The sequence below is a fragment of the Mesoplodon bidens genome (assembly GCF_964165515.1).
Source record: "Mesoplodon bidens genome assembly, chromosome: 8".
NCBI lineage: Eukaryota > Metazoa > Chordata > Mammalia > Artiodactyla > Ziphiidae > Mesoplodon > Mesoplodon bidens.
The window spans coordinates 35,561,209-35,574,814 of record NC_138165.1 but is presented as its reverse complement, the minus strand read 5'-3'; the positions used below and the strand labels follow the sequence as shown (position 1 = coordinate 35,574,814).

General features: G+C 38.2%; 1 protein-coding gene across 6 annotated transcripts in view; it reads right to left on the bottom strand.

Annotated features, from left to right (window-relative positions):
- Nucleotides 1-11,837, bottom strand: part of KCNH7 (potassium voltage-gated channel subfamily H member 7) — a 457,039-nt gene extending 445,202 nt beyond the window's left edge. For all 6 annotated transcript variants that reach the window (XM_081242073.1, XM_081242076.1, XM_081242075.1 and 3 more), the window contains exons 1-2: nt 11,516-11,837; nt 9,617-9,847 (exon numbers count right to left, since the gene is read on the bottom strand). In XM_081242073.1, coding sequence (XP_081098199.1) covers nt 9,617-9,847; nt 11,516-11,591 — 307 coding nt within the window. In that variant the 5' untranslated portion in view covers nt 11,592-11,837. The remainder of the gene's footprint in view (nt 1-9,616; nt 9,848-11,515) is intronic.
- Between the last annotated feature and the right edge of the window lie 1,769 nt (nt 11,838-13,606).

Here is a 13,606-nt window from a genome sequence, read left to right as displayed (position 1 = left end):
TTTAACTGTCTACAGAAAGAGTACTTTGATTTTCTTAATTAGATATTTCATACAAATTAAAGAAGCAAGAGGAAGATATGAAATGTTCAGTCATAATGATAGAAGCCTGGTGCTCGGTTTTCTTGTAACACATCTGTGACAAGTGGTAATTTGACCTTCCTAATTGTTCAGTAATAGGACAAATTTCCTCACTATGGTGATTAATGTCTTACTACTGCCTGATTTCACTGCTTCTTGGTAGTTCTATAATTTTGCTAAATAATGTAGACAGCAGAGTAAAGAGAGAGAAAATGTTCATTTGACAATAATAATAATTATTATTTGTATTGTTTTTAATAAGCTAACTTTATTATTGTAGATTTAACACTCATTAATGAGTGACCATGAGATCAAGCTTCACTACCAATTAAGAATTCTCAAGGGAAAAATTGAGGGATGAGATGTTCTACTAGATATAAAATGCCAATACTGCGTAACTTGTATAGTCGGAGGGGTAACTGTGTCAAACATAGCAATGAATTCAAGTAACAAGAGAACTTTTTGTCTGGCTATTACACAGATATTATTGGAGACACTAGTGAGTGACATTTCATTTGATGGAAAGTGAACACGGGTAACAGCTTAATAATTCCTAGTTACCAGCTCTTCTCTTTATTAAATATTTTTCTAGTTATCTACATAGTTATAGGCTATGAAGATTATTTAATACCTTAGTTTATTAAGCAAAGACATAGGTCCATTAATACAATTAAGGTGAAAATTGTTTCTAAGGACAACAGGCCAATATCACTGATGAATATAGATGCAAAAATCCTCAACAAAATACTAGAAAAGAGAATCCAACAGCACACTAAAAGGATCATACACCATGATCAGTGGGGTTTATCCCAGGAATGCAAGGATTCTTCAATATAGAAAAATCAATCAATGTGATACACCACATTAAAAAAGAGGGATAAAAACCATATGATAATCTCAATAGATGCAGAAAAAGCTTTCAACAAAATTCAACACCCATTTATGAAAAAAACTCTCTAGAAAGTAGGCATAGAGGGAACATACCTCAACATAATAAAGGCCATATATGACAAACCAACAGCCAAGATCATTCTTAATGGTGAAAAACTGAAACCACTTCCTCTAAGATCAGGAACAAGGCAAGGTGTCCCACTCTCACCACTATTATTCAACATAGCTTTGGAAATTATAGCCACAGCAATCAGAGATGAAAAAGAAATAAAAGGAATCCAAATTGGAAAAGAAGTAAAACTGTCACTGTTTGCAGATGACATGATACTATACATAGAGAATCCTAAAGATGCTACCAGAAAACTACTAGAGCTAATCAATGAATGTGGTAGAGTAGCAGGATACAAAATTAATGCACAGAAATCTCTTGCATTCCTATACACTAATGATGAAAAATCTGAAAGAGAAATTAAGGAAACACTCCCACTTACCACTGCAACAAAAAGAATAAAATATCTAGGAATAACCCTACCTAAGGAGACAAAAGACCTGTATGCAGAAAACTATAAGACACCAATGAAAGAAATTAAAGACGATACAAATAGATGGAGAGATATACCATGTTCTTGGATTGGAAGAATTAACATTGTGAAAATTCTATACTACCAAAGCAATATACAGATTCAATGCAATCCCTATCAAACTACCAATGGCAGTTTTCAAAGTACTAGAACAAAAGATTGCACAATTTGTATGGAAACACAAAAGATCCCGAATACCCAATGCAATCTTGAGAAAGAAAAACGGAGCTGGAGGAATCAGGCTCCCTGACCTCAGACTATACTACAAAGCTACAGTAACCAAAGCAGTATGGTACTGGCACAAAAACAGAAATATAGATCAATGGAACAGGATAGAAAGCCCAGAGATAAACCCACGCAACTATGGTCACCCTATCTTTGATAAAGGAGGCAAGAATATACAATGGAGAAAAGACAGCCTCTTCAATAAGTGGTGCTGGGAAAACTGGACAGCTACATGTAAAAGAATGAAATTAGAACACTCTCTAACACCATACAGAAAAATAAACTCCAAATGGATTAAAGACCTAAATATAAGGCCAGAAACTATCAAACTCTTAGAGGAAAACATAGGCAGAACACCCTATGACATAAGTCACAGAAAGATCCTTTTTGACCCACCTCCTAGAGAAAGGGAAATAAAAACAAAAATAAACAAATGGGACCTAATGAAACTTAAAAGCTTTTGGACAGCAAAGGAAACCATAAACAAGACGAAAAGACAACCCTCAAAATGGGAGAAAATATTGCAAATGAAGCAACTGACAAGGGATTAATCTCCAAAATATATAAGCAGCTCATGCAGCTCAATATCAAAAAAACAAACAAACTAATCCAAAAATGGGCAGAAGACTTAAACAGACATTTCTCCAAAGAAGATATACAGATTGCCAGCAATCACATGAAAGGATGCTCAACATCACTAATCATTAGAGAAATGCACATCAAAACTGCAATGAGGTATCACATCACAGCAGTCAGAATGGCCATCATCAAAATATCTACAAATAATAAATGCTGGAGAGGGTGTCGAGAAAAGGGAACTCTCTTGCACTGTTGGTGGGAATGTAAATTGATACAGCCACCATGGAGAACAGTATGGAGGTTCCTTAAAACCTAAAAATAGAACAAACATACGACCCAGCAATCCCACTCCTGGGCATATACCCTGAGAAAACCATAATTCAAAAAGAGTCATGTACCACAATGTTCATTGCAGCTCTATTTACGTTTGCCAGGACATGGAAGCAACCTAAGTGTCCATCAGCAGATGAATGGGTAAAGAAGATGTGGCACATATATACAATGGAATATTACTCAGCCATAAAAAGAAATGAAATTGAGTTTTTTGTAGTGAGTTGGATGGACCTAGAGTCTGTCATACCGAGTGAAGTAAGTCAGAAAGAGAAAAACAAATACCATATACTAACACATATATATGGAATCTAAAAAAAAAAATGGTTCTGAAGAACCTAGGGTTAGGACAGGAATGAAGACGCAGATGTAGTCCAATGGAATGGACTTGAGGACACGGTGAGGAGGAAGGGTAAGCTGGGATGAAGTGCGAGTGTGGCATGGACATATATACACTACCAAATGTAAAATAGATAGTGGGAAGCAGCTGCATAGCACAGGGAGATCAGCTCGGTGCTTTGTGACCACCTAGAGGGGTGGGATAGGGAGTATGGGAGGCAGACACAAGAAGGAGGGGATATGGGGATATATGTATACATATAGCTGATTCACTTTGTTATACAGCAGAAACTAACACACCATTGTAAAGCAATTATACTCCAATAAAGATGTTAAAAAAAATAAGAAAATAAGGAAAATCAAAACATCACAATTTCCCTGTAACACACTTTGCGCAACATCTCCTGATGTTAATCTGTTTCTTGTTTCCCCAGCTCTATGGTTCCATTTCTTATCTTCTCTGTGTTCTTTGTGTGAATTCTAATTGAGCACGTGGTTCATACTAGGCAGTCTTCCATACATTCTGGACATTGAAATTAATAAGACTTGGTATTTTCTTTGAATGAGCTCAGAATTAACTACAATAATATATAATGACATGTAGCACATCCCAGGGGTGCTACCCTGGAGTCGAGAACTAATAGTTGTAGAGATATAGAGGAATGTTAATGTTCAGGAACAGGCAATGGGGGCATCAGGAAGAACATCACAGAGATTTGTTTTGATCTGTCTTTGGAAGGATGATAATGTTTTCTTTAGGGTGAGAAGCTGAGGGAAATGCAATCCCATCACAGAGACTTTGCGGTATTTATTATAGGTAAAGGAAGACTTCTGAAGGGTGAACAAAGCCTTGGTGAAATAAAAGCGCATGCCTTCTTTGAGAAACTCTGAGCAGTCCAGTATTATGGGAACATAAGATTTGTAGGAGAAATGGAGTTGGAAGATATTCAACTAATTGATATTAATCAAACACATATTATGGGCAAGAAACCATACTATAAATAATGCTATGTACTTTGTTCTATATAAAACGTTCAATCAGCCTAACAAAGTAGATGTTATTCTCCAAATATATATATCAGAAAAGGAAACTGAGGCACCAAGAAGGTAAACTTGATCAAGTTACTGTCAGAGCTGGGGGTCCAGCTAGTTCCTATAAACACATCCTACTTAAAAACCCAAGTGAATTCAACTCTGAGGGCACCAAATATCATACTAAAGAGTCCAGAACTTTATCAGTGAGAGTTTTAAGGAGTTAAGATAGCTTTTTAAGCCAAGGCATGACCCAAGTACTTTGAGCAGAAAATATGGAAAAGTTTTTAAGGGCTTGGGCATCACCACTTAAGTGTGATTTGGCGAATTTATCTCTCGCAGGTGCAGGGTTCTCCTCATAAAATAAGGATAATAAGAGCATATATCTTATGGGATTGTTGTACTCATTATTTAGTACATGAAATTCATTTACAATGACTTTTGGCTCTGATAAGTCATCAGTGGTATGTGATTTTTATTTCAGAAATAGCTCTCTGATGGTATTGTAGAGAATGAATTGTAAAGGGAGGGAAGCTTCAGTCCTCAATCCTCCAGAAGAAGGATGAAGAGGGCTTCAACAGAGCACTTGGCAGTGATGGAGACGTGGGGTTGGCATTAGGAGATATTTCAGATGTAAATATTGAGAGGAACTGGTGACCAACTGGGTTTAGGGAGAACAGAGAGCAGACAACAGAAAATGACCCTGAGGTTTCTAGATCAGATGGCCAGATGAATGCTGATGTCTTAACATTTTATACTCCAACTGCTACTTCCCTGTGAATCAATTATCCTAGGACTCGCTCTATCGCTGACCACCAGTAATTGATTTAGTGACTATTTATAGCCAAAAAATAAAAATAAAAACAACATTGGAAGCCAATAGAAACCAGAGAAGTCGGTTCCTCCCACTACGTCTAGCCTATGCCTATAGCCCTAAGCTGACACTGTTCTCAAGCCCCTTGGGTGAGAAGGTAACTGAGTAGTTATTCCTCAAGCTGACAGACAAGACAGCTTCTTTTCAGCACCAAACCTGTTTAGAGGTATGGTGCTGGTGGTGAGGAAAAGGGCTGATGAACAGAGCCGACCCACAGTTTTAGGACATTTTGTTTTCACTTGGGACAATACTGAAATAAAATTTTCAAACAGTGAGGAAGAGTGTTTCTTGAGAATTCTTATTTTATCAACAAATACAATTGATCAAACCTAAATTCTATACAATAACTAGAGTCCATGAAACGTTATGAAGTTTACTTATGATGGAGCATGAAAATGTATAAACTGAAAGTTTAAATAAACACCGAAACACATTCTAGGCAAGATTCTCCCTGGAAAACTTTCTTGTTGCTTGAATTACATGCACACAAAATATATTTCTAGTTTTCTCTAAAGACTACCATCTTTATCTCTACTATACAATTCAGGAATTAAGAGGGCTGAATATTTGCATGCCACATAACATATAAAGCTATTATAAAATTTATTTTGGAGCTATTAAAATTTTAACTAAACTACACTGCTTCTTTAATAAGTTTGTATTATGTATAGTGACAAAAGGTGAGAGGAAATACACATAGACAAGTTTATTTTAGATTTGGGGAACAGAGGAAGAGTGGTAATTAACCCTAAATTCTGGTCTCCATTTATATAAAAGCTTCTTCAATTCATAGTCTATATAGTGTTTTTCTTTAAAAATAATTTCAAGAAAACATCTTGGGGTTTAGAAGATGGAAATGCACATTAGTCACTCTATGGTTCAAACATCCTGAAAGCAGAGATAAGGTTGGATACTCCTTTGCATCTCCTCCTACTGTTTCTCTAGTGCCTAAGACCTTACCTGAGAAAGAGGTGGCACTCGGTATGCATCTTCACCTTTACTCCTAACAACACAGCATTTTCTATAAGGCCTTTTCTCATAATTCTTAGAGATGGTAGATTCAATCTTACCAAACCAAAACCTCTTGTGAGTTGAGTTGAATCAAACAATACCTCTGGAACTTTGTACTGGTCCCAGCATGACTGGTGCCCTGTCTGGATCTGGTCTGACTGGATCAGAAAAGGACTTCCCTCAGCCCCTTCTCATCCTTTAGTTCTTTAAAAGCAACACAAAGATAGGGACATTTCTGATTTGCTAAAAAAAAAAAAAAAAAGAAAAAGTTGCCATTGCACTATGTCTGAAAGCATAGTGGCAAAAATACAGAAACACTCTGACCTCTAAAAATAATGCATTTTAAGCCCTGTTTTCCTACTGAGTTCAGACATTTATTTCTGTTGGAGAAACTTACTTTGATTTTTCCAAATGTTTAGAGTGGTTTGATAATTTAAGGTAAAAATCACATATCTAGATGTGATGGAAGCAGTTTAGCACGTCAACTAGCTAGCTCTGTTCCATGACACACCCCAAACCAGATGAGCAATAAATTAAAGGATGACCAACTAAATTGTTCTTCTGTTACCTTACTACTAACATCATGTCCAAACTATGAGCTAGTTAATAGCTGAAGTGTTTGCTATTTCTCAATCACTATTGCTTAAAAGGTGTTTTTAAAGTACATGTATTATGCTTTAAAATACATGCCCATCCTTATATAAGCTTCAGCATAATTATAGTTTTGTATAATTAGAGTTTTATGTCAAAAGATTTACAGCTTTATCACCTCAAGCAATATTTCACAGCTGTCAAGAATGATTTATGCAATAGTGACTTAAGCTGTAAAATAGAATCCTCAAAGGAAGGGTTGTCAAATATTCCTACTGCAAATAACTAGGTTTTAAAAAATTGATATTCTGGTAAACAGCAAGCCCAACTGTACCTGGTAAAATCACATAAAGGAATATTGTAGGAAGCATTGCTTCACAGTGGTGATCATGCAGCTCACCATACACCACGTCAATGTGAACTCCTTGCATAGATCAAAAGTTTAAACTGCTATAAAGCCTCTGGGTCACTTTGGAAAACAAGCTTTCAGAAATAATGCCATGGGCATATTTTTGTTACTCCAATGTGAGTGAATGGAAAAAGTGGAAACAGTATATCTCAACTTTTTGTTAATTTGTTCATTGTGCTTATTGCATCACGGTTCATATTACAATGAAATGCTAAATAAAGCATAAATAAAGGAAGCATTTACTGCATATACTTATGAAACCAAGAACCTCTCAAAAGTAACTGACCTCAATAATAAAGAATTAAGGAAACTTTGGAAAACAAACCAATGAAAATGTTGGTGATCTTGTCCTTTCCTGCTTTTGTAAATGTTGAGTGGCTGGCAGGTAAGACTTTCAAAACATTTGAACTTCATAAGCCCTGACTGATTTTGCAGTTGCCATGTGAATAAAACTAATACACTCAGAAGATTCTATTCAAGGTATCTGAACTAGTAGCAAAAACACAAGTTTATTACATTCAGCGCAAATAAGTCTAACTGTGTCTTCTCAATCTACAAAGGTCATTCAAATTAATATTTTTCTTTGGAAAAAAAGAAAAAGCTAGCCCATCACCTCATGTTCCCCATATCAATAAAAGCACAATAGGCAGCATTTGTCATTGACTCTGAGGATACTCAAGCCCTTGTAGATTGAGTCACAACTGAAAATGAAGGTAACAGAATCAAAATTATCACCAAAGGTTGATATTTGTGTACCTAAACAAGCTTCCAAATAAAGATTCCTTGTCTAAAACAAGGAGGTTTTAATTCATGTAACCAAGCAAATCACTGATGGTATGATTTGCATTAGTCAATGTACCAGCGCTTTTACTGTAGAAATTTTTACATCCATGTTTGTGACTCCACATTAAATTGGTTTTTAAAGGTGTTTTGAGATCATTTTACACAGTCACATTGTACAAGTTAAACTAGGCTTTCAAACATCATCATTTTACTTGCAGTTTAATAAATAACACTCTTTTCTATCTGAAAATATGGTCTGAAAAATATAGTTAATATCTAAGTGATCCATACAGTCCAGATTCATTTTATACTTAAATTCTACAAGTTGAAAATATTCTTAAATGTACCAGAAAACATTAGGACCAACACACCCTACAGTAACCACAATACAGACTATGGGACATCGTGATAGATACTCATATGGGAAAAAATGTCAGACATTCAACTGTTGGCATCAGATACACACACAAAAAAGATGAACTGCATTTGAGTAGTGAGAGCCTCTGTCCAAGAAATGCTTTCAAGACAACAGAGCAATTAAGCTATTTCTAGTACACCAACCCTACTGATTGAAACTTAGGGGGAAAATGAGAACTTTAAAACCTATCTCTATTTTGATTGGTAATGATATAACTGATTTCATTCCAGATTAATCCAAAGTTATACAAACCTGTTCCAGTCACACTTTGTTATTCATACCCACTTAAGATGATGTTAAGGAAAATCCAGTAATTAAGAGTTGTACATTTTCTATCATGAAATACTTAATTATAAGAAAATAAGAGGAAGAGCTAAACCTTTTCCCTGTTAGAATGTATTTGACCAAATGATGAGTCATTATATGATATAAGCTATAACACATCACTCATTTACTCGTTTATAAGTCTTAAGAGTTACCTAAAAATCTGCCTCACTGATTTCTATCAATGGAATTTAAAAAATGATAAGGCAATATCAACAAAACAAACTATAACATGCATTTTTAATTGATTTATCTTTAAGCTCTAAATTGTCAGATATCATTAAGTGTTCACATTTGAGAATGTATATACTTTAAAATGGGTATATCTGAATATTCATATATGTGAGTTAACATACATATATTATGTATATAATGAATGCATGCCCATTTCTTTGAGGACTATTACAGGTCTAACATGTTTATGCTCCCGTAGCAAGCCTAAAAGAAGGAGGAGTGCCCTTGAAGTTGAGGTATGACCTTAAGTTTCAGATGCCAGTTTTGCCGCAGCTATAAAAATGAATACTAATAATTCTACATATCATAGTTCCTTTTCTCCATTTCTTACCTTAGGACAAATCTTGAATACATGAACAGGCTTTATTATTTGAATATACATAGGTTTACTAGACCAATTTTATAAGTTCCTATATATCATCCTTAATCTTATATAAAAAGGATCAAAAGAAACAGGAGGTGTTGTCTACCAAATAAAGCTGAAGAGCCAAGAAACACCTATAACAGTAACAGATATACATTTTTCTATAAGACTTTGTGAAATATTTTCAAGTTCAAGCAAATAAAACCTTATTTCTCTCCTACTCAATGCGTATCAACGCAACCAGGAAATTATTGGCTTTTAAGTTATTCCTTAGGGAAGACAGTAAGATTGATTTGTGGCATTTTGTCCTCAGTGACATTAAGTTACTGGACTTTTGAAGAGTACAGAGTACCCTTATTCAAAAAAGAAATTGTCCCTACTAGTCCACTAATGAGAGTCTCCACATTTCTTTAATCCTGCAACACTACAAGCAAATCATATATCTCCAATTGAATATTAGGGGCTTCTCTGACTATGAACTTTCAGTAATCAATTGTCAAAATTTCATTGTAATGGAATAAAACACAAGGAATCTTAAATAGATAAACTTTACCATTTTTGTGATAGTAGGTGACCTCCACTTTCCTCTCCTCTGACCCCAGCAACGCCTGGGCAATTTGGGCAATATCATGCCTCTTGGTCTCGGGCCCATGGAGGAAGTCGCAGGTGCATGGCTTTTGCATGACATCTGGCCTGGAGAAACCAGTCATCTCGCAGAACCCATCATTGCAGTAGATGATGGCACAGTTCTGCACTCTGGCATTTGCAATGATAAATTTTTTATCTGTAATAAAAAGATAGTAAGGCATCTTGTAAAAAGCTTCCTCAAGATTCTCATAAACACTGGAACAATTTGTTGCATAATAGGAGATCTGAAATGCAGGTGCTTCCCAAATTGCTAACTGCCCAGATTTTAAAAGGAAAAAAAAAACTCTAAATAAGAAATTAATGGTCCTAAGTAGTTTTAACAAAAAGTATTAATAAGCTTTTCTTCAAATTTTGAGAATATAATTTCCCAAATAGTCTAGTTCTCAAGCCCTGTAACTCTCAAGGGTCCTAATGCACACTCAGAGAAGCAGCTGGCCCATTGATAGTTCCAGAATGCCATTTAATTGTAAGGTATTTTCGATGCCAAAACAGTGAAGCATCCTGTAGCTGTCAGGCTCCTCATTTCAACCTTGGCCCTTAGAGTACAACTTTCTTAAAGTAGTTATTATTCCTGGATTTGGCTTTTCTCTATCTCTCTAAGGCATACTACACACGTCATGTTTAAAAAAAGAAAAAACTGAAACTATTAGCAATGAAATTATTTCACATTAATTAGTAGTTTAATAATGTAAAGGTTCAGCTTTGCATAATATATATTATCCAGAAGACAAAAATATTTACACACACACACAGTAAATATCATGTTATCACCTTTTCACATTTACTTTGGGGGACCCTGCATTTTTGTATAGTAGTAGGGATTTTAGTACAAAGGGCTTATTAATTCTGATCACAAATTATATTTACTATTCCCAAATAAAATATGAAACAGGATACACAAGTTTATTTTGAACACAAAGTACTATATCCTCCCATCACTAAATGCAGTGCCAAAATAACTGCATAATGTACAAAAATAAATGTGTGTTAATGTAGTTTTAAGGAAATGTCAAAAATAAATGAACAAGTATAGGATCTAAAATTAATGTATTTATATAACAATTATTTATTCCTCATAATTAGTGCATATGATAATATTACATTTCTCTGCCTTCAGTCTTTGTGCGATTTACTTATTACACTTCAATTTTTAAATTTCTAGTGGAAATTTAAGGGGATAATGAAGGGACAAAAATATTCTTTAAATAATGGACTGTTTGCCTTGGGAATCAACACGGATCAGATATTACTTTTCCCAAATTATCCAGCTTTGGATTTGCATTGATTCAATGCAAAGTTTAGCTTCTATAAACTAGCAAAAGCAAGCATCCCTGTCATACCACAGCCTTGCAATTTAACCAAGGTAATAAAATACAGTTTGCATAGCCATTTACATCGCTGCTACCATTAACATTCTCTTGTTCCAATAGTATGCTCTGCCCTGCTCCTGACTTTCTGAAAGTCTACAATAAAACGGCCACAAAATATAAACCCATGTTACACTAGTACGTTCCCTGTAAGATAGTAGAAGAGTAGGGCATTAAGTAGCAAGGCAGATAATGGAGCAGTGGGAGAGGAGGATCAAATTGCCTCCTATAATGGAGACCATAATCTAAAATGTAAATCAAAATTAATATCACAGGCAGAACACTCGAGCTGCCATTCGAACCTCCTGACTCGGTTTCACAGCCTCTGAACTTGACAGAGCCCCGGAGTTGCCGTCTCCTCAGCTTGGAAGCGGCGGACGCCAAGTGCACTATCAAAGCAGAAAGCGAGGGAGAGAGAAGAGAACAAATGAACTTACTTTGCCCTTCAAATTTCCGTATGATTGTCCCCAAAAATGTGTTTTGTGGTGCCACATGCCCCCTGCGAACAGGCATGTTGACCCCGGTCTTCCGAGGAGCGCTCCCCGCGAGCTCCGGAGTTCTCCCGGGATCTCTCCTCGGCTAGAGCCCAGGCCAGCGCGCGAGCCGCTCTTTGTGGCAGAGCATCCTCTTTTGAAACCAGAAATCTCTTCCCATTAGCACCACTTCTAGACACCCGCTTTCCCCACCGGAGTCCAATCCATTCCCCTCACCTTCCGGAGGGGGCCTCGCACCGGACTGCCGCGGGGGAGAGGCTTTGGGGGTGGGGAGCGGGAAGGAGGCGGGGTGAGGGGAGCTGGCAGGGGAGGGAAGGAGGGAGGGAGCGGTGGGGGGCGGGGGGCGGTGGGGAGGGGGCGGGGAGTCACAAGGGCAATCGATCTGTTTCTCTTCTCCCAAACAGCGTCGATTTCCCAGCGCAAATGGGCTTAACCTGGCGGTGGCCCAGAGCTGTGAGGATGGCTAAGGAGGGGCGGGGTGGGGGGGCGGCGGCGGGACGGAAGACTTGGGCGGCTTTTGCAGGAAAGGGAGAAAGAAAGGGAGGCTGGGGGGTGGGGGGTGGTTGACGTTTCTATCCCCGCCCTCTCCCCCTACACACACACACACACACACACACACACACACACACACACACACACACACACACTGCCTTTATCCCGGGAGCTTGGGCGCCGCCACTGCTCGGATTACTCAAGCGTGCTTTAGCGGAAGCCAGCCAAGAAATCTCCAAAACTCAGTGACAAACAGCTACTCTGGGAAGGTGATCTCCACGGCCACCAGCCCCAGGGCCCCATTCCTGAGCTCCTCGCGCTGCGGTAGCTAAAACACCCTTAGCTGCAAAGAAAAGACAGGTGGGAAAACGGTCCCTCAGTGAAGACTATTTCTAAGCCCTGGTGGCTCAGGAGGTTGAAGATTGAGGATGAACCACTGAAGGGTGCAGGTTTCGCCTCAGGGCGCAGCTCGGAAGCCTGGGCTCGGCGGAGGTGGGTGATGAAGCCTGGGCTCAATTGGCACTCTGTCCCAGCCCGGCGCTGAGCCGCGCCTCCCAAAGACTAGAGGCTGCTGGCGCCGCGCTGAGCATGCCCGGTTTCACTGCTTGAACCCCTGAGGAGTTGCAAGGTTGGGGGTGATGAGGTCTCTCCGCGCTGCAGGTTGCGAGAAAGATAAGAAGGCCAAAGACTGTGTAAGCAACTGGTACAAAACAGGGAAGGAGTTTGAAATGGGCGAGCCTGGGCAAGAGGGGGCAGGAACAAAAGGTGGGTGGGGCTAAGAGTTACCAGCCTTGGTGTGACCTCCCATGCCACTCATCTCCTGAACACACTAGGGACACCATTCTGCTTTCTTCTACCATTTCTAAGAAATCACCTCGTATATGATAGGAAAGTGTTCAAGGGAGAGAATAGTCCTCTCTGCTCTTGCTTCTCAGAGCCTGCCAACACGGGAATCTCATGGTATACATACACTTCGGCCCAAATAGTCCCCCTGGAGACTTAGGAAACCATATGTGACAAGCCAAGCCAGGGGAGGGTGTTTTCTAAGTTGTTTCTCTAGTTTTTCATGCTTCTTTCCCTTCATTTATGTCATCTCCTCCCTTAACCAAGTAGTCAGCCCTTTCCACGCCCCTTTCTCTAAATGGAATTTGTCACCACTACAACCTACAGAACTAGAACACGGACAAATCTCTTGTTTCTGCTGGTGATAAGGGTCCTATCAAAACACCTAGTTGCATGATGGAGTTTTGGGTGTTCTCGCAGCCCATTAGCCTGCTTTGCCTGTGCCTTGAGTAACTCGGGTTCATAATTTTTCAGTTACAACCTCGAAGTCTGAAGTGAAAAAAATGAGAATGGAACTGCAAAGGGCTAAGAAGGAGGGTTAAATTAAGACAGTGAGTCATGCGGATTGTAATAAATAACGAGGAAATAAACATGTTTTATTTATGCTCCAGAAAACACAAGCCAAGGGGAAAAAAAGAAAAGCAAAAAAAAAGAACCTAAGCAATTCTTAATCTTTCCTATCAGAAAAACGAAAATAAA